Source organism: Dendropsophus ebraccatus, chromosome 8 (assembly GCF_027789765.1).
Source record: "Dendropsophus ebraccatus isolate aDenEbr1 chromosome 8, aDenEbr1.pat, whole genome shotgun sequence".
Lineage (NCBI taxonomy): Eukaryota > Metazoa > Chordata > Amphibia > Anura > Hylidae > Dendropsophus > Dendropsophus ebraccatus.
This window is the reverse complement of record NC_091461.1, coordinates 2,729,273-2,748,882: the sequence shown is the minus strand read 5'-3', so window position 1 is coordinate 2,748,882 and position 19,610 is coordinate 2,729,273. Positions and strand designations below refer to the sequence as shown.

At 51.4% G+C, this 19,610-nt stretch overlaps 1 protein-coding gene across 1 annotated transcript in view; it reads left to right on the top strand.

Moving 5' to 3' along the window:
* LOC138798960 (calcium-binding protein 2-like) overlaps positions 1-19,610 on the top strand; it is a 49,884-nt gene continuing 30,274 nt past the window's right edge. The window contains exon 1 of the mRNA XM_069979599.1: positions 1-255. Coding sequence (XP_069835700.1) covers positions 1-255 — 255 coding nt within the window. The remainder of the gene's footprint in view (positions 256-19,610) is intronic.

The following is a 19,610-nucleotide window of genomic DNA, read 5'->3' as shown; positions in this document are numbered from 1 at the left end:
ATGTTTTTCTTCTTACGAGAAACCCAACGTTCCCTGAATGAGAGCAATGAGAGCGGGGCTACAAGATCAAGCACCAGGGGTTCTCGAAAGAAACTCGCAAAGTCTAAGTCCAAGAGCAAATCTGGAGAAGATGCATCAGAGGCTCAGACAGAAAGAGAAGACACAGTCCCAGCAAGGGAGGAGAGGATCCCTATCACTGAGACCCCTGTGCTGCAGTCTCTAAGGGAGCGGCTAAAGCTCAGCCCAGCATTACAGGTGGGTGATTCACAATCTGCTTTCATAACAGAAGTTTATAGCAAATGTCAATTTTCCTTTACTAAGGCAGTTTTCACACAAGTGTAATACCAGCACATTTCTGTGCCAAGTTGCGGCTATAAGTTTCATAAGTTCACATCTGTGTTAGGAGGATCACATCTGCATCAGAAGCTTAGGCTGTGTACATCTGCATTGGAGGTCTAGGAGGCTCACATCTACATCGGAGGTCTAGGTGGCTCACATCTGCATCGGAGGTCTAGGCGGCTCACATCTACATCGGAGGTCTAGGAGGCGCACATCTACATCGGAGGTCTAGGTGGCTCACATCTGCATTGGAGGTCTAGGTGGCTCACATCTGTGAAAGAGATTTAGGCAGGTCACATCTGTGTCGAAGGCTTAAGCGTCTCACATCTGCATTGGAGGTCTAGGTGGCTCTTATCTGCATTGGAGGTCTAGGCGGCGCACATCTACATCAGAGGTCTAGGAAGCTCACATCTGCATCGGAGGTCTAGGTGGCTCACATCTGCATCGGAGGTCTAGGCGGCTCACATCTACATCAGAGGTCTAGGCGGCTCACATCTACAACGGAGGTCTAGGTGGCTCACATCTGCATCGGAGGTCTAGGTGGCTCACATCTGCTTTGGAGGTCTAGGCGGCTCACATCTACATCAGAGGTCTAGGTGGCTCCCATCTGCATTGGAGGTCTAGGCGGCTCACATCTACATCAGAGGTCTAGGCGGCTCACATTTACATCGGAGGTCTAGGTGGCTCACATCTGCATCAGAGGTCTAGGTGGCTCACATCTGCATCGGAGGTCTAGGAGGCTCACATCTGCAACGAAGATCTAGGCGGCTCACATCTGCGTCAGAGGTCTAGGTGGCTCTTATCTGCATCGGAGGTCTAGGTGGCTCACATCTGCATCAGAGGCTTAAGGGTCTCACATCTGCATCGGAGGTCTAGGAGGCTCACATCTACATCGGAGGTCTAGGAGGCTCACATCTGCATCGGAGGTCTAGGTGGCTCATATCTGCATCAGAGGTCTAGGAGGCTCACATCTACATCAGAGGTCTAGGAGGCTCATATCTGCATCGGAGGTCTAGGAGGCTCATATCTGCATCAGAGGTCTAGGAGGCTCATATCTGCATCAGAGGTCTAGGAGGCTCACATCTACATCAGAGGTCTAGGAGGCTCATATCTGCATCGGAGGTCTAGGAGGCTCATATCTGCATCGGAGTTCTAGGAGGCTCATATCTGCATCAGAGGTCTAGAAGGCTCACATCTGCATAGGAGGGTTAAGGGTCTCACATCTGCATCGGAGGTCTAGGAGGCTCATATCTGCATAGGAGGGTTAAGGGTCTCACATCTGCATCGGAGGTCTAGGAGGCTCATATCTGCATCAGAGGTCTAGAAGGCTCACATCTACATAGGAGGGTTAAGATGCTCACATTCTCATTTGATGATGCACAACAGACACCAATGGATCCCATTGACTTTAATGGGGTCCATCGGTTCCCCTCTGGTGTCCGTTTATTTAGCAAGATTAGAATGGACAAAACAAACTTCTCAGTGTATTTGAGAGCGCTCTGGTCATGCTAAATATACATTCGGCAATGGAGCTCTCTGAACAGAGCACCAACGCAGATGTGCCACCTAAATATGGGCTAAGAAATGCATAAATCGGAGTCCATAAAACCACTGGGGAACATTTACTAATACTGTTTAACACTGAGGGGGAGATTTATCAAAGGGTGTAACATTTAGACTGGTGCAAACTGCCCACAGCGACCAATCACAGCTCAGCTCTCAGCTCTGGTAAAATGAAAGAGGAGCTGTGATTGGTTGCTGTGGGCAGTTTACAGCCTTTGATAAATCACTCCCTTAGTGGCTAACTTTGGAGCATCTTTAAGGCCCTATTACACAGAACGATTATTAGCCGTATTCGACCGTTGCGGCCGATAATCGTACCATGCAATAGAAGGCAACGATCAGCCGGCATGAACGATGTCGGCTGATCGCTGCTGTTGTTTGTCTTTAAACATGTTGAAAGGCAAACGACTGTGATAGCAGTGATCTGCTGCCGTCGCTCCGAGGAATAGGAGGCAGTAGTGCGCTGCTATCCTCTATGGGCTGCCCGGACAATCTAGCAGTCACCTGGGCAGCGTTTGCTCCTCTATGTCACCCCGTGTAATAGGGGCTTTAGACTCCTATTAAGATCAACCATTAGATTGTTCACTGCATGTGAAAATGTAGATAAGATTTTGGTGTATGATGTTACATTGAAGTCATGACGCTTTTTACGCTATATAAATTATCCCACTTCTTTATTGAGCAGGGGGCATACAGGTCTGACACACACAGTACAGACAAAAACACCTCAATGAAGTTAAATTAAAAGGGACAGTGCCATCAGAAAATGACTTATTGTTTAAATAATGTTTTTATGTTAAACAAGAATTTTCGGTGACATTTTTTCAAATTTTACAATCTCTTTTATAAAATAATCCTGATATCCTGCAGTTCTCATTCTCACCACTGGGGCTAAAACTAAGCTGAGACTTCCTGTTGTGTCTGTGGTGATAAGAGCATGCTGCAGTAAAGTGATCTGTACAGCATTGCAGCATCATGTGACACCAGTAGATAGAGGAGACAATAGCAGCTCTCTGTGGAATGACCTCTGCACAGGTCACAGAGCGTGCTCAGTAATGTCTGACATTCATCTCAAGGGGACAGAGTCTGTCTACTGTTGTCTATGTCCTTGAGTCTTGCTGTAAAGGCAAGATGGCAGTCACCATAACAATGTACAAAAAAGTGAAATACATTTTTTTTAGCATCTGACTAAAAATTAAGGTGACACCTTCCCTTTAAGGGAAATCTAAAATGGCTAAATGTTGGGCCTAGCCACGCTCATTCCTGATAATTGTCCCGCGTTAAAGATCCAGCGATTTGTCAGCTGATTTAATTTTTTGTGCGGGCTTTTCCATTGTAGCTATCAGTCGCGCTGTATAAACACACCATTCTGTGTACACAGGGGACGTGTGACCAACAGTGGTGAATTTAATGGGCCGCATGATTGATTAACCTTTTAAGGGTTCAGATGCCAGTCACCGATCAGCGGTCGTTCCCTGTCTGCCATCGGCTTGTCTCAAAGGGCCCGCTCACTGCTCAACCTCCGGCTGCTTCCCTTCTGATGGGGCCTGGTCTCTACTCTCTTCTTTCACACACAAATGAGGACATTCACTATTGAGTCTCAAACGTGCGATCTTTCTATAAAGTATTTGTCTGTTTATACCTAGCCAAATAGGACTAATTTAACAAACTATTCATAAATTTGTGAATAGAATATTTGCAGGATATCACGCAAACAAATTTACCTGGTACTGATACATAGGCCTGTACCAGTACTGTACTTACCAGTTGCAGACCTGCACCACTACTGAACAGACGTAGCCCGCACCAGTATTGACCAGACGTAGGGCCGCATCAGTACCGACCAAACCTAGGCCGGCACCAGTATGTAGGCCGGCACTGACCACACGTAGGCCTGCACCAGTACTGACCAGATGTAGGCCCGCACCAGTACTGACCAGAGGTAGACCTGCACAAGTACTGACCAGACATAGTCCTGCCCCAGTACTGACCAGACGTAGGCCCGCATTAGTACTGACCAGACATACTCCCGCAATAGTACTGACCAGACGTACGCCGCACCGGTACTCACCAGACGTAGGCCCGCACCAGTACTGACCAGACGTAGGCCCGCACCAGTACTGACCAGACGTAGGCCCGCGCCATTACTGACCAGACGTAGGCCCGCACCAGTACTGACCAGACGTAGGCCCGCACCAGTACTGACCAGACGTAGGCCCACACCATTACTGACCAGACGTAGTCCTGCCCCAGCACTGACCAGACGTGGGCCCGCACCATTACTGACCAGACGTGGGCCTGCACCAGTACTGACCAGACGTAGGCCCGCATTAGTACTGACCAGACATACTCCCGCACTAGTACTGACCAGACATAGGCCCGCACCAGTACTGACCAGACGTAGGCCCGCACCAGTACTGACCAGACGTAGGCCCGCACCAGTACTGACCGTCGAATACTGGTTCATATATAGGACTTTTACCAAAAATGGGTGAAAAATCCAATTATTCACCACAAAAATAGGCGCAAAGCCCTTGATAAATGTTCCACAAAGTGTTGAAAGGCCCACTCTGCTGATCACTGAGAGTGTCAAGACAGGACCAGAGTCAGTGATCAGTAGGAAGCATTCACCAGCAGGGATTGGGAAGGGGGAATATTTGCGCCTCTTATACAGAAATATTATGAAATGTATCTGTAACAACGTGAGGCCTAAGATCAGAATGGTGACTATTGGTATAATAAACATGTAGCACGTTCAGTGGAGGCCGCAGTGGGGAGTTTGGCCCCATTCCCATGACTTCTGTGTGTGTGTCCGGAGGGAAATCCATTGAACACATAGATCCTTTGTACAGCCTCTACCCTACAAAAGTTCTGTATAAACTACAGGGCGTAGTATATGTAATAAACAGAGCTTTACATGGTTTCCAGGGCCACCAAGGCTACAATGATAAAATCACACATAATTACCCTGACTCTATCAACACGTCTGGTTAGTTGTGCAGAGTCAGCAGTAAGTCAGAAAGTCAAGTGCCGACAACACACAATAATTCTTATAGGGGACAAGAGAGAAGGATTCACACTTAAAGGGGTAACCCAAGATTATCACTTATTCACAGGATAGGTGACAACTAGCTGACTGGTGGGGGTCTGAATGCTGAGACCCCCACTGATCACAACAGTGGAGGTCCCGTATTCCCCAGCAAGCATGCCGCATGGCCGCTGCTCCATTCACTCTCTGTGGGATTTCTGCATATAGCTGCACGCTGTATTCGACTGTTGTTGGAAATCCTATAGAACTTGAATGGAGCAGTGGTTAAGCATGTGTGCTGCCACTGCATTGGCCAAGAGTATAGGGGATCCACCATTCTCATGATTGGTAGGAGTCCCAGAAGTCAATCACCTACTGATCCGCCATTTATCACCTTCCCTATGTCCTAGAGACAGGTGAAACTATTTTGAACAATGGATGAAAGGCTCTCGGCTGAGTGCTTCTCTGTCCGGCCTACCACTTTCCCTGAACCGCTGCCGGAGACATATTCTATAACAAGTCCATGGAGCCCATCTCCTGCAGCGAGCTGGGGAGGGCAGTGAATGCAGCGGTGGTCAAGCATATGTGTTGCTGCTTGATTCACTTTGGAGACCCCGGTTCTTATGGTCGGCGACGATCCCGAAAGTCAGACCCCTGCTAATCGGGCAGTTATCACCTATCTTATTCTGGTGATAATATTTAATCTTGGGGATAATACTTTTAGGGTAACTTCACACGTACCGTATTGCACCAGATTTTCTGCTGCGGATCAACAGCAGATTTGACTAAATGAATGAACACAGCATCAAATCTGCACCTTTAAATCTGCAGCACCCGCAGCAGACCCGCAGCAGATTTGAAAGTGCGGATTTAATGCTGTGTTAATTCATTTAGTCAAATCTGGTGCAATGCGGTACGTGTGAAGCTACCCTTAAAAGGGTTTGGTAGACTAAGGATAGCCCATCAGTTTATTATTGGTCAGAATATGGTTCACAGGATCCCAACAGAAGGAGCCAGTGAGCACAATGAACCCTGCCAATGTTTATATAGGCACTGGCCCCTTCATTCTGCTGGCCATGGGGGTCATACTTTGACATTGGTCATCAGTTACAGTCCTGAACAAAGTCAGAGACTCCTCCCTACCGCTGGTGCCATAGAGAACCCACACCTCCGCAGTCTTCCAATATCTTATCACCAGAGGCTTGGGTGCCAACCGTGGCTCTCAGACTCGCTGCCCCAGGCTCTGCACTTGTTGGCCCCTGCAGATACTATTGTGTACCGGTATAGATGTCACAGGACTACTAACCCTTTCCCATTATTCCATGTATACTCATTAGTAAATAGAAGTAGAAAACATTGGGGGCATCAAACACCGGAAACTGGAGTCACCCGAAGTCGACGACTGGGGAACTCTCTGATGGGAACCATAATCCCGGCAGCCAGCTGCTACTTCTAAAACACGTAGGTAATCTATTCATTCTTTCAAGCTAAAAAGATGCATTACACCGAGTACTGTGAAATACGAGGACTGGGAAACAATGGTCATCCTTACAGACTGTAACCTGAACCAGAATGTCCCAACTAGGAGCGGATGAACCTGTATGGTCTTATGTACCCGCCACAACCTCTGCACCCACCACAACCTACTCCACACATCAAGCCCTGCAGTATATCACCTAATCGAAAGCTAACTCACACTTTTTGTTGGATAATGGGTGTCTATGGATATGTGTACTCTAGTATTACTGTCCTATAGGCTTTCCCAGGAACAAACGATGGAGTCACAAGGAAAAAAAAAAAGGAAATTTGGCATCTCTATTCCCAGGGCCCAGACACCATACAGTGAGAAATACAACAACGGGGTTTGGCCCTTCCAGTGAATGGCTGACCATGTATTGTGGGAAGGAGCAAAGTCGCCTGAGCAAGAGAAACTTTTACAGAGAAGGATGCCATTCTAGATCTGGATGGTCCCAAGTGGAGATCCCAACAGGATCTATAGAAAGAGGGCTGTATGAAGAAGATACACCTGAGGCAAGCAACTGAAAAACAAGATACTGGAGAAACCATGAATGTGGCGGGGCTGATTTTTGTGTACATTCCCTTTAAGATGCATCAAAATGGTGAGCAGAACTGGGCCAACACTAAAGGAGAGTGGTGGAGAGCAGGACAAGGGAAGGACAACACTAAAGGAGAGCGGTGGAGAGCAGGACTGGGGCAATACTAAAGGAGAGCGGTGGAGAGCAGGACAAGGGAAGGACAACACTAAAGGAGAGCGGTGGAGAGCAGGACAAGGGAAGGACAACACTAAAGGAGAGCGGTGGAGAGCAGGACAAGGGAAGGACAACACTAAAGGAGAGCGGTGGAGAGCAGGACAAGGGAAGGACAACACTAAAGGAGAGCGGTGGAGAGCAGGACAAGGGAAGGACAACACTAAAGGAGAGCGGTGGAGAGCAGGACAAGGGAAGGACAACACTAAAGGAGAGCGGTGGAGAGCAGGACAAGGGAAGGACAACACTAAAGGAGAGCGGTGGAGAGCAGGACAAGGGAAGGACAACACTAAAGGAGAGCGGTGGAGAGCAGGACAAGGGAAGGACAACACTAAAGGAGAGCGGTGGAGAGCAGGACTGGGGCAATACTAAAGGGCCTATTACACAGGTCGTTAAGAGGAGCAAACAAGCGCTCTCAGCGCTCGTTTGCTCCTCGTTCCCCGCTCGCTACCGCCGTTATTCACACGGCAGCAGCAAGCGGGTGCGGGAGGGGCGGCGGGGAGCTGCGGGGGGGCTGCCCGGGTGATCGCTGATCGTCCGGGCAGCCCATAGGATACAGCAGCGTCTGCTGCCGATGCTCCTATTCAACGGAGCACCGGCAGCAGATCGCTGCTATATCAGTCGCTTGTTTTTCATCATGTTGAAAAACAAGCCACTGCAACCATCAGCCGACATGAACGATGTCGGCTGATCGTTGCACTCTATTCCACGGGACGATTATCGTCCGTAGCGGCCGATATCGGACGAATACGGACGATAATCGTTCCGTGGAATAGGGCCTTAAAGGAGAGCTGTGAAGAGCAGGAAAAGGGAAGGACAACACTAAAGGAGAGAGGTGGAGAGCAGGACTGGGGCAATACTAAAGGAGAGCGGTGGAGAGCAGGACTGGGGCAATACTAAAGGAGAGCGGTGGAGAGCAGGACTGGGGCAATACTAAAGGAGAGCGGTGGGGCAGGGGTGGAGCAGGTGGCACAGATGCCCATGAATCCCTCCACTTCACCACATCGATAGTTATGGCAGAATATGAGAGAATATCTCCCAATCTGCACAAAGCCTCCTGGGAGTGGATTTGGCGTCAAAACCCGTCGGACCGGACTCATTATACACATTGCTGAGCAATTATCTCTTTATAGCAGCAGCAGAATTTACAGGTGACAAATGGAGAGGTCGTATATAGCTGTATGCACACCTGGCAGAAACCTTCTCAATGCTAAAACAAATCTAGTGTGACCCCGACACCTATTACTGCACCCCATCATCTGCACTGTGTGACCCCAACACCTATTACTGTGCCCCATCATCTGCAGTGTGACCCCGACACCTATTACTGTGCCCCATCATCTGCAGTGTGTGACCCCCTCCTCCCCTCAACTCAGTGTGCCCTCCTCCTCCCCCCACATCAGTGTGCGCTTCTCCCCCCAGCTCAGTGTGCCCTTCTCCCAGCAGGGCCGTTTTAATACATTGGTGGGCCCAGTGCACAGCCCTCAAGAGTGGGCCCCCCCCCCCCCCCCCCCCCCGCCAAACCCAGTGTTATCTGAATTGGAGCTCCACCCATAGTATAATGCCCTAAAAATGCCCCCACACTGTGTTAAGAGCCCCAATACATACGGTAGTTACCTTATAACCTTATAAAGATATCACCAATGATACCATTACATGATACCGCCACACCATGACCACTATCACTACAGGCCTATAACAGTTATATCCATTTACTCACATGGGGCGTCTTCTCTGATGAGAGTCTTTCACCTTTTCTTTCACTCCATCCAGCGTCGGCCACCTTTAGGTCTTTCCCCGGCTGTGAATCTTCTCTCCAGAATCTGCCAGAGAAACATTTTAGGCTCCAAAACATACAGTAGTAAGGTCCCCTGTACTCCTATATAGTAGTTACCCCCTATGTACCCCTATATAGTAGTTACACCCCTCTGTGCCCCTATTTAGTAGTTACACCCCTCTGTGCTCCCACTTAATAATTAGGTATGCTCTGTGTCCCAACATAGTAGTAAGGTCCCTATATAATATAGGCACCTCTGTGCTGCCCCAACGTTAGTATAGACCCGTGTGCTGCCCCATTAGTATAGACCCCCTGTGTGCTGCCCCCAGTAGTATAGAAAGCTGTGTGCTGCCCCAGTAGTATAGAAAGCTGTGTGCTGCCCCCAGTAGTATAGAGAGCTGTGTTCTGCCCCCAGTAGTATAGAAAGCTGTGTGCTGCCCCTAGTAGTATAGACAGCTGTGTGCTGCCCCCAGTAGTATAGACCCCCTGTGTGCTGCCCCCACTAGTATAGAACGCTGTGTGCTGCCCCCAGTACTATAGAAAGCTGTGTGCTGCCCCCAGTAGTATATAGACACCTGTGTGCAGCCCCCAGTACTATAGAAAGCTGTGTGCTGCCCCCAGTAGTATATAGACCCCCTGTGTGCTGCCCCCAGTAGTATAGAACGCTGTGTGCTGCCCCCAGTAGTATATAGACACCTGTGTGCTGCCCCCAGTACTATAGACCACTAGGTGCTGCCCCCAGTAGTATATAGACCCCCTGTGTGCTGCCCCCAGTAGTATATAGACCACTAGGTGCTGCCCCCAGTAGTATATAGACACCTGTGTGCTGCCCCCAGTACTACAGACCACTAGGTGCTGCCCCCAGTAGTATATAGACCCCCTGTGTGCTTCCCCCAGTAGTATATAAACCACTAGGTGCTGCCCCCAGTAGTATATAGAATCCTTGTGTGCTGCCCCTAGTACTATAGACCACTAGGTGCTGCCCCTAGTAGTATATAGCCCCCTCTGTGCTCCCCCATTTATATATGCCCCCTGTGCATCCCCCAGTAGTATATATATACCCCCCTGTGCCCCCCCAGTAGTATATTTATCCCCTGTGCTCCCCCCGTAGTATATAGTCCCCCTGTGCACCCCCCAGTAGTATATATATACCCCCCTGTGCACCCCTCAGTAGTATATTTATCCCCTGTGCTCCCCCCGTAGTATATAGTCCCCCTGTGCACCCCCCAGTAGTATATATATCCCCTGTGCGCCCCCCGGTATGCTTTCCCAGTTATATATACCCCCTATGCACCCCCCAGTTATATATATATATCCCCTGTGCACCCCCCCAGTTATATATATATATATCCCCTGTGCGCCCCCAAGTAGTATATAGCTCCCATGTGCGCTCCCCGTTATATATACCCCCTGTGTGCCCCCCCAGTTATATATACCACCCGTGCACCCCCCCCCTGTTGTATATATATCCCTTGTGCACCCCCAGTAGTATATAGCCCCCTCTGCGCTCCCCCAGTTATATATACCCCCCTGTGCACCCCCCAGTTATATATACCCCCTGTGCGCTCCCCCAGTTATACTTATACACCCTGTGCGCCCCCCAGTTATATATACCCCCCTGTGCACCCCCCAGTAGTATATAGCACCCCTGTGCACTTCCCGAGTTATATATACCCCCCTGTGCACCCCCCCCTTTTATATATTCCCCCCTGTGCCCTCCCCCAGTTATATATATACCCCCTGTGTGCGCCTCCAGTTATTTTTAGGCGGTATTTTTAGGCGGCACGTTTGTGTTGAGGGTGGAGCTCACAGTAAGAAAAAATCCTTATAGCATTTTAAAAGTCCATTCTCGGCACTCACGATATCATCAAAAATATATATGACGGGACATTTCGGCATCAAGCCTTCCTCCAGTTATATATACCCCCCTGTGTGCCCCATACCCCCCCCTCCCCAGAAGTATAAAGGCCCCCCTGTGGCACCCCTAGTAGTATAGACCCCTGCTGTGTGCTGCCTCCGCTATATGGCCTCCCTTTGTGCTCCCCCCTCCCATATAGACAATAACAACAAAAACAAAAAAACATTTTATACTCACCTGGGTCCGCGCGTTCCTCTTATCTTCACATCATCCTTGTGGTCGCAGGCAGTGCTTTGCCTGCGGTCACAAGAGGCCGCTCTCCCCTCTTGCGGTGTCGACACTGAGTGACGTCACTCAGCGCCAATACCACTACGGGAGAGCGGCCTCTTGTGATCGCATTCAAAGCACTGCCTGCGGCCACACGGATGACTGACAGGGAGGGAGCCAATGGCTCCCGACCTGTCATTGCTGCTGCTGCTGTCTGTACCTAAGAGCATTCGTTACGAGCGCTTATAGCTACAGTGCAGAGCACAGCAGCAGGCGGGGGGGGGGGGGCCTGTAGGGGGCGCCATGGATGGGTAACTTATCCATCCCAATGGCGCTCCCCTGGCAGGGTGGTGGCCAGAGCCCTGTGCGACCGCACTGGTCGCACAGAGCAAAGGCCGACCCTGCTCATGGTGGGCCCCTTAAACCAGTGGGCCCTGTGCACGTGCACCATGTGCCCTCTGGTTAGAGCGGTCCTGTCTCACAACAGCTCAGTGTGCCCTCCTCCCCCCACATCAGCGTGCCCTCCTCCTCCCCCCCACCTCAGTGTACCCGCTCCCACATCAGTGTGCCCTCCTCCTCCCACATCAGTGTTCCCTCCTCCCAGTAGCTCAGTGTTCCCTCCTCCCCCCACATCAGTGTTCCCTCCTTCTCCCAGTAGCTCAGTGTTCCCTCCTCCTCCCAGTAGCTCAGTGTTCCCTCCTCCTCCCAGTAGCTCAGTGTTCCCTCCTTCTCCCAGTAGCTCAGTGTTCCCTCCTTCTCCCAGTAGCTCAGTGTTCCCTCTTTCTCCCAGTAGCTCAGTGTTCCCTCCTCCTCCCAGTAGCTCAGTGTTCCCTCCTTCTCCCAGTAGCTCAGTGTTCCCTCCTCCCAGTAGCTCAGTGTGCCCTCCTCCTCCCAGTAGCTCAGTGTGCCCTCCTTCTCCCAGTAGCTCAGTGTTCCCTCCTTCTCCCAGTAGCTCAGTGTTCCCTCCTTCTCCCAGTAGCTCAGTGTTCCCTCCTTCTCCCAGTAGCTCAGTGTTCCCTCCTCCCAGTAGCTCAGTGTTCCCTCCTCCCCCCAGCTCAGTGTTCCCTCCTCCCAGTAGCTTAGTGTGCCCTTCTCCCAGTAGCTCAGTGTGCCCTCCTTCTACCAGTAGCTCAGTGTTCCCTCCTTCTCCCAGTAGCTCAGTGTGCCCTCCTTCTACCAGTAGCTCAGTGTTCCCTCCTCCTCCCAGTAGCTCAGTGTGCCCTCCTTCTCCCAGTAGCTCAGTGTTCCCTCCTCCTCCCAGTAGCTCAGTGTTCCCTCCTCCTCCCAGTAGCTCAGTGTTCCCTCCTTCTCCCAGTTGCTCAGTGTTCCCTCCTCCTCCCAGTAGCTTAGTGTTCCCTCCTTCTCCCAGTAGCTCAGTGTTCCCTCCTTCTCCCAGTAGCTCAGTGTTCCCTCCTTCTCCCAGTAGCTCAGTGTTCCCTCCTTCTCCCAGTAGCTCAGTGTTCCCTTCTTCTCCCAGTAGCTCAGTGTTCCCCCCTTCTCCCAGTAGCTCAGTGTTCCCTCCTCCTCCCAGTATCTCAGTGTGCCCTCCTCCCCCCAGTAGCTCAGTGTTCCCTCCTCCTCCCAGTATCTCAGTGTGCCCTCCTCCTCCCAGTAGCTCAGTGTTCCCTCCTTCTCCCAGTAGCTCAGTGTTCCCTCCTTCTCCCAGTAGCTCAGTGTTCCCTCCTCCTCCCAGTAGCTCAGTGTGCCCTCCTCCTCCCAGTAGCTCAGTGTTCCCTCCTTCTCCCAGTAGCTCAGTGTTCCCTCCCTCTCCCAGTAGCTCAGTGTTCCCTCCTTCTCCCAGTAGCTCAGTGTTCCCTCCTCCTCCAAGTAGCTCAGTGTTCCCTCCTCCTCCCAGTAGCTTAGTGTTCCCTCCTCCCCCCTGCTCAGTGTTCCCTCCTCCTCCCTGCTCAGTGTTCCCTCCTCCCCCCAGCTCAATGTGCCCTCCTCCTCCTCCCAGTAGCTTAGTGTGCCCTTCTCCCAGTAGCTCAGTGTGCCCTTCTCCCAGTAGCTCAGTGTGCCCTCCTCCTCCCAGTAGCTCAGTGTGCCCTCCTTCTCCCAGTAGCTCAGTGTTCCCTCCTCCTCCCAGTAACTCAGTGTTCCCTCCTCCTCCCAGTAGCTCAGTGTGCCCTCCTCCTCCCAGTAGCTCAGTGTTCCCTCCTCCTCCCAGTAACTCAGTGTGCCCTTCTTCTTCCAGTAGCTCAGTGTTCCCTCCTCCTCCCAGTAGCTCAGTGTTCCCTTTTCACAGTAGCTCAGTGTTCCCTCCTCCTTCTCCCAGTAGCTCAGTGTGCCCTTCTTCTCCCAGTAGCTCAGTGTTCCCTCCTCCTCCCAGTAGCTCAGTGTTCCCTCCTCCTCCTCCCAGTAGCTCAGTGTGCCCTCCTCCTTCCAGTAGCTCAGTGTTCCCTCCTCCCAGTAGCTCAGTGTTCCCTCCTTCTCCCAGTAGCTCAGTGTTCCCTCCTCCTCCCAGTAGCTCAGTGTTCCCTCCTTCTCCCAGTAGCTTAGTGTGCCCTCCTCCCAGTAGCTCAGTGTGCCCTCCTCCTCCCAGTAGCTCAGTGTTCCCTCCTTCTCCCAGTAGCTCAGTGTTCCCTCCTTCTCCCAGTAGCTCAGTGTTCCCTCCTCCTCCAAGTAGCTCAGTGTTCCCTCCTCCTCCCAGTAGCTTAGTGTTCCCTTCTCCCCCCTGCTCAGTGTTCCCTCCTCCTCCCTGCTCAATGTGCCCTCCTCCTCCTCCCAGTAGCTCAGTGTTCCCTCCTTCTCCCAGTAGCTCAGTGTTCCCTCCTCCTCCCAGTAGCTCAATGTTCCCTCCTCCTCCCAGTAGCTCAATGTTCCCTCCTCCTCCCAGTAGCTAAGTGTGCCCTCCTCCTCCCAGTAGCTTAGTGTTCCCTCCTCCTCCCAGTAGCTCAATGTTCCCTCCTCCTCCCAGTAGCTAAGTGTGCCCTCCTCCTCCCAGTAGCTCAGTGTTCCCTCCTCCTCCCAGTAGCTCAGTGTTCCCTCCTTCTCCCAGTAGCTCAGTGTTCCCTCCTTCTCCCAGTAGCTCAGTGTTCCCTCCTCCTCCCAGTAGCTCAGTGTTCCCTCCTTCTCCCAGTAGCTCAGTGTTCCCTCCTCCTCCCAGTAGCTCAATGTTCCCTCCTTCTCCCAGTAGCTCAATGTTCCCTCCTCCTCCCAGTAGCTAAGTGTGCCCTCCTCCTCCTCCTCCCAGTAGCTCAGTGTTCCCTCCTCCTCCCAGTAGCTCAGTGTTCCCTCCTTCTCCCAGTAGCTCAGTGTTCCCTCCTCCTCCCAGTAGCTTAGTGTTCCCTCCTTCTCCCAGTAGCTCAGTGTTCCCTCCTCCTCCCAGTAGCTCAGTGTTCCCTTTTCACAGTAGCTCAGTGTTCCCTCCTCCTTCTCCCAGTAGCTCAGTGTGCCCTTCTTCTCCCAGTAGCTCAGTGTTCCCTCCTCCTCCCAGTAGCTCAGTGTTCCCTCCTCCTCCTCCCAGTAGCTCAGTGTGCCCTCCTCCTCCCAGTAGCTCAGTGTTCCCTCCTTCTCCCAGTAGCTCAGTGTTCCCTCCTCCTCCCAGTAGCTCAGTGTTCCCTCCTTCTCCCAGTAGCTCAGTGTTCCCTCCTTCTCCCAGTAGCTCAGTGTTCCCTCCTTCTCCCAGTAGCTCAGTGTTCCCTCCTTCTCCCAGTAGCTCAGTGTTCCCTCCTCCTCCAAGTAGCTCAGTGTTCCCTCCTCCTCCCAGTAGCTTAGTGTTCCCTCCTCCCCCCTGCTCAGTGTTCCCTCCTCCTCCCTGCTCAGTGTTCCCTCCTCCTCCCAGTAGCTCAATGTTCCCTCTTTCTCCCAGTAGCTCAGTGTTCCCTCCTCCTCCCAGTAGCTCAGTGTTCCCTCCTCCTTCTCCCAGTAGCTCAGTGTTCCCTCCTTCTCCCAGTAGCTCAGTGTTCCCTCCTCCTCCCAGTAACTCAGTGTTCCCTCCTCCTTCTCCCAGTAGCTCAGTGTTCCCTCCTTCTCCCAGTAGCTCAGTGTTCCCTCCTCCTCCCAGTAACTCAGTGTTCCCTCCTCCTCCCAGTAGCTCAGTGTGCCCTCCTTCTCCCAGTAGCTCAGTGTTCCCTCCTCCTCCCAGTAGCTTAGTGTTCCCTCCTCCTCCCAGTAGCTTAGTGTTCCCTCCTCCTCCCTGTTCAGTGTTCCCTCCTCCCCCCAGCTCAGTGTTCTCTCCTCCTCCCAGTAGCTTAGTGTTCCCTCCTCCCCCCTGCTCAGTGTTCCCTCCTCCTCCCTGCTCTGTGTTCCCTCCTCCCCCCAGCTCAATGTGCCCTCCTCCTCCTCCCAGTAGCTTAGTGTGCCCTTCTCCCAGTAGCTCAGTGTTCCCTCCTCCTCCCAGTAGCTCAGTGTGCCCTCCTTCTCCCAGTAGCTTAGTGTTCCCTCCTCCTCCCAGTAGCTCAGTGTGCCCTCCTTCTCCCAGTAGCTTAGTGTTCCCTCCTCCTCCCAGTAGCTCAGTGTGCCCTCCTTCTCCCAGTAGCTTAGTGTTCCCTCCTTCTCCCAGTAGCTCAGTGTTCCCTCCTTCTCCCAGTAGCTCAGTGTTCCCTCCTCCTCCCAGTAGCTCAGTGTGCCCTCCTCCTCCCAGTAGCTCAGTGTTCCCTCCTCCTCCCAGTAGCTCAGTGTTCCCTCCTTCTCCCAGTAGCTCAGTGTTCCCTCCTTCTCCCAGTAGCTCAGTGTTCCCTCCTCCTCCCAGTAGCTCAGTGTTCCCTCCTTCTCCCAGTAGCTCAGTGTTCCCTCCTCCTCCCAGTAGCTCAATGTTCCCTCCTTCTCCCAGTAGCTTAGTGTTCCCTCCTCCTCCCAGTAGCTCAGTGTTCCCTCCTCCTCCCAGTAGCTCAGTGTGCCCTCCTTCTCCCAGTAGCTTAGTGTTCCCTCCTCCTCCCAGTAGCTCAGTGTGCCCTCCTTCTCCCAGTAGCTCAATGTTCCCTCCTCCTCCCAGTAGCTCAGTGTTCCCTCCTTCTCCCAGTAGCTCAGTGTTCCCTCCTCCTCCCAGTAGCTCAGTGTTCCCTCCTTCTCCCAGTAGCTCAGTGTTCCCTCCTCCTCCCAGTAGCTCAGTGTTCCCTCCTCCTCCCAGTAGCTCAGTGTTCCCTCCTCCCCCCGCTCAGTGTTCCCTCCTCCTCCCTGCTCAGTGTTCCCTCCTCCCCCCTGCTCAGTGTTCCCTCCTCCCCCCAGCTCAGTGTTCCCTCCTCCCCCCAGCTCAGTGTTCCCTCCTCCCCCCAGCTCAGTGTTCCCTCCTCCCCCCAGCTCAGTGTTCCCTCCTCCCCCCTTAGCTCAGTGTTCCCTCCTCCCCCCAGCTCAGTGTTCCCTCCTCCCCCCAGCTCAGTGTTCCCTCCTCCCCCCAGCTCAGTGTTCCCTCCTCCCCCCAGCTCAGTGTTCCCTCCTCCCCCCAGCTCAGTGTTCCCTCCTCCCCCCAGCTCAGTGTGCTAGGCTCTGGTGACCTCTAGTGGTGAGCTCTGGGATCTCATGCAGCTGCCGCCTCACACTGGTAATATTCGGAATCTATAGAGATCAGTATAACTTTGTTGTATCGTTGTGGTCAGTAACTCATGAAGATCAATTAAAATGGAGACCGAACAGATGTTATGTCCGCCATCAGGTCCAGATCAGTAGGTGCACTCTGACCTCTCGACTTTAAAGGGGAACTCTGTACGAAAAATGGGTTTCAGATAATCTGTGTCAGAAAGTTATAAAGATCTTTAAAGACTTCTATGTAAAAATCTCCAGTCTTCCAGTACTTATCAGCTGCTGTATGTCCTGCATGAAGTGGTGTATTCTTTCCAGTCTGACACAGTGCTCTCTGCTGCCACCTCTGTCCATGTCAGGAACTGTCCAGAGCAGCAGCAAATCCCCATAGAAAACCTCTGCTGCTCTGGACAGTTCCTGACATGGAGAGAGGTGGCAGCAGAGAGCACTGTATCAGACTGGAAAGAATACACCACTTCCTGCGAGACATACAGCAGCTGATGAGTAATGGAGGACTGGAAAGAATACACAACTTCTTGCAGGGCATACAGCAGCAATTCCCATAGAGAACCTCTCCTGCTCTGGGCAGTTCCTATCTTATACTATGGTCTCATATATGTTTTCTATACACCTGTACACCGTCCTTGATATCTTCAGAGCCACATTAGGTTTAGTCTGTACCCCCAGCAGCAGGTGGCAGTGCCTTTTACTCCTGGCAGCGGCCATTACTCCTGGCAGCGCCTGTCACTTCTTGCAGAGGTCGTCACTTTTGGCTAGGGTGTTACTCCTGGCAGTGCCTGTCACTCCTGGCAGCACCCATCACCCCTGGCAGCAGCCATCACTCCTGACAGCTCCTGGCAGCAGCCATTACTCCTGGCAGCACCCATCACCCCTGGCAGTGGCCGTCACTCCTGGCAGCACCTGTCACTCCTGGCAACGCCTGTCACTCCTGGCAGCTCCCGTCACTCCTGGCAGCACCTGTCACTCCTGGCACCGCCCCCTCCTGGCAGCACTTGTCACTCCTTGCAGCGCCCGTCACTCCTGGCAGCGCCTGTCACTCCTGGCAGCGCCCGTTACTCCTGGCAGCACCCATCACTCTTGGCAGCACCCATCACTCCTGGCAGTGGCCGTCACTTCTGACAGCGGCCGTCACTCCTGGCAGTGGCCGTCACTCCTAGCAGTGGCCATCACTACTGGCAGTGGCCACAAAGTAGTAGTAGAGACAGCACTTCCAAAGAATCCAAGTGAAGTTTATTGTACACCAGTGCGACGTTTCGGCATGAAGCCTTTTTCAAGCAGTGAGGCTATCATGCTGAAACGTCGCACTGGTGTACAATAAACTTCACTTGGATTCTTTGGAAGTGCTGTCTCTACTACTACTTTGTGGATTCCCTCATGCCGACTTGGTCTGGTGAGGCGTGCACCCACACTTCTTTAAATTGACTTTTTGTGCTGCTGAAAGACTTTTTTACTTTGTGGATTACTGACAGCGGCCATCACTCCTGGCAGCACCCGTCACTCCTGGCAGCACCCGTCACTCCTGACAGCGGCCATCACTCCTGGCAGCACCCGTCACTCCTGACAGCGGCCATCACTCCTGGCAGCATCCGTCACTCCTGGCAGCACCCATCACTCCTGGCAGCACACGTCACTCCTGACAGCGGCCATCACTCCTGGCAGCACCCATCACTCCTGGCAGCACCTATCACTCTTGGCAGTGGCTGTCACTCCTGGCAGCACCCATCACTCCTGGCAGCACCCATCACTCCTGACAGCGGCCATCACTCCTGGCAGCACCCGTCACTCCTGACAGCGGCCATCACTCCTGGCAGCACCTATCACTCCTGGCAGCACCCATCACACCTGGCAGCTGCCTTGCTGGCATCAGTGGTGGCTGGGTGAGAGAGCAGCCCTTGCACATGTTTGTTGGCACAGGCTCCGCAGCCCCTCACCCCCCCCCCCCCCCCGGCCCCTCACACACAGCGCTTTAGTCGGATTAGATTGCTGAGGATTAGTAGATTAGAAAATAGAAATATTTCTTTAATTCCCTCAGAAATCACTGAGGTTTCTGCCGTCTCTCCAGCCGCGCGGCATGTTATTCTGTTATGTCATCTCCACGGCCACACACCGCCATCTATCTGTCATCTATCTATCTATCTATCTATCTATCTATCTATCTATCTATCTCCTATCTATCTATCTCCTATCTATCTATCTATCTATCTATCTATCTATCTCCTATCTATCTATCTATCTATCTATCTATCTATCTATCTATCTCCTATCTATCTATCTATCTCCTATCTATCTATCTATCTATCTATCTCCTATCTATCTATCTCCTATCTATCTATCATCTATCTATCTATCTATCTATCTATCTCCTATCTATCTCCTATCTATCTATCTATCTATCTATCTATCTATCTATCTATCTATCTATCTCCTATCTATCTCCTATCTATCTCCTATCTATCTATCTATCTATCTATCTATCTATCTATCTTCTATCTATCTCCTATCTATCTATGTATCTATCTATCTCCTATCTATCTATCTATCTATCTATCTATCTCCTATCTATCTATCTATCTATCTTCTATCTATCTATCTCCTATCAATCTATCTATCTATCTATCTATCTATCTATCTCCTATCTATCTATCTATCTATCTATCTATCTCCTATCTATCTATCTATCTCCTATCTATCTATCTATCTATCTATCTATCTATCTATCTATCTATCTATCACCTATCTATCTATCTATCTATCTATCTATCTCCTATCTATCTATCTATCTATCTCCTATCTATCTCCTATCTATCTCCTATCTATCTATCTATCTATCTATCTATCTATCTATCTATCTATCTATCTCCTATCTATCTATGTATCTATCTATCTCCTATCTATCTATCTATCTATCTATCTATCTCCTATCTATCTATCTATCTATCTATCTTCTATCTATCTATCTCCTATCTATCTATCTCCTATCTATCTCATATCTATCTATCTATCTATCTATCTATCTATCTATCTATCTAT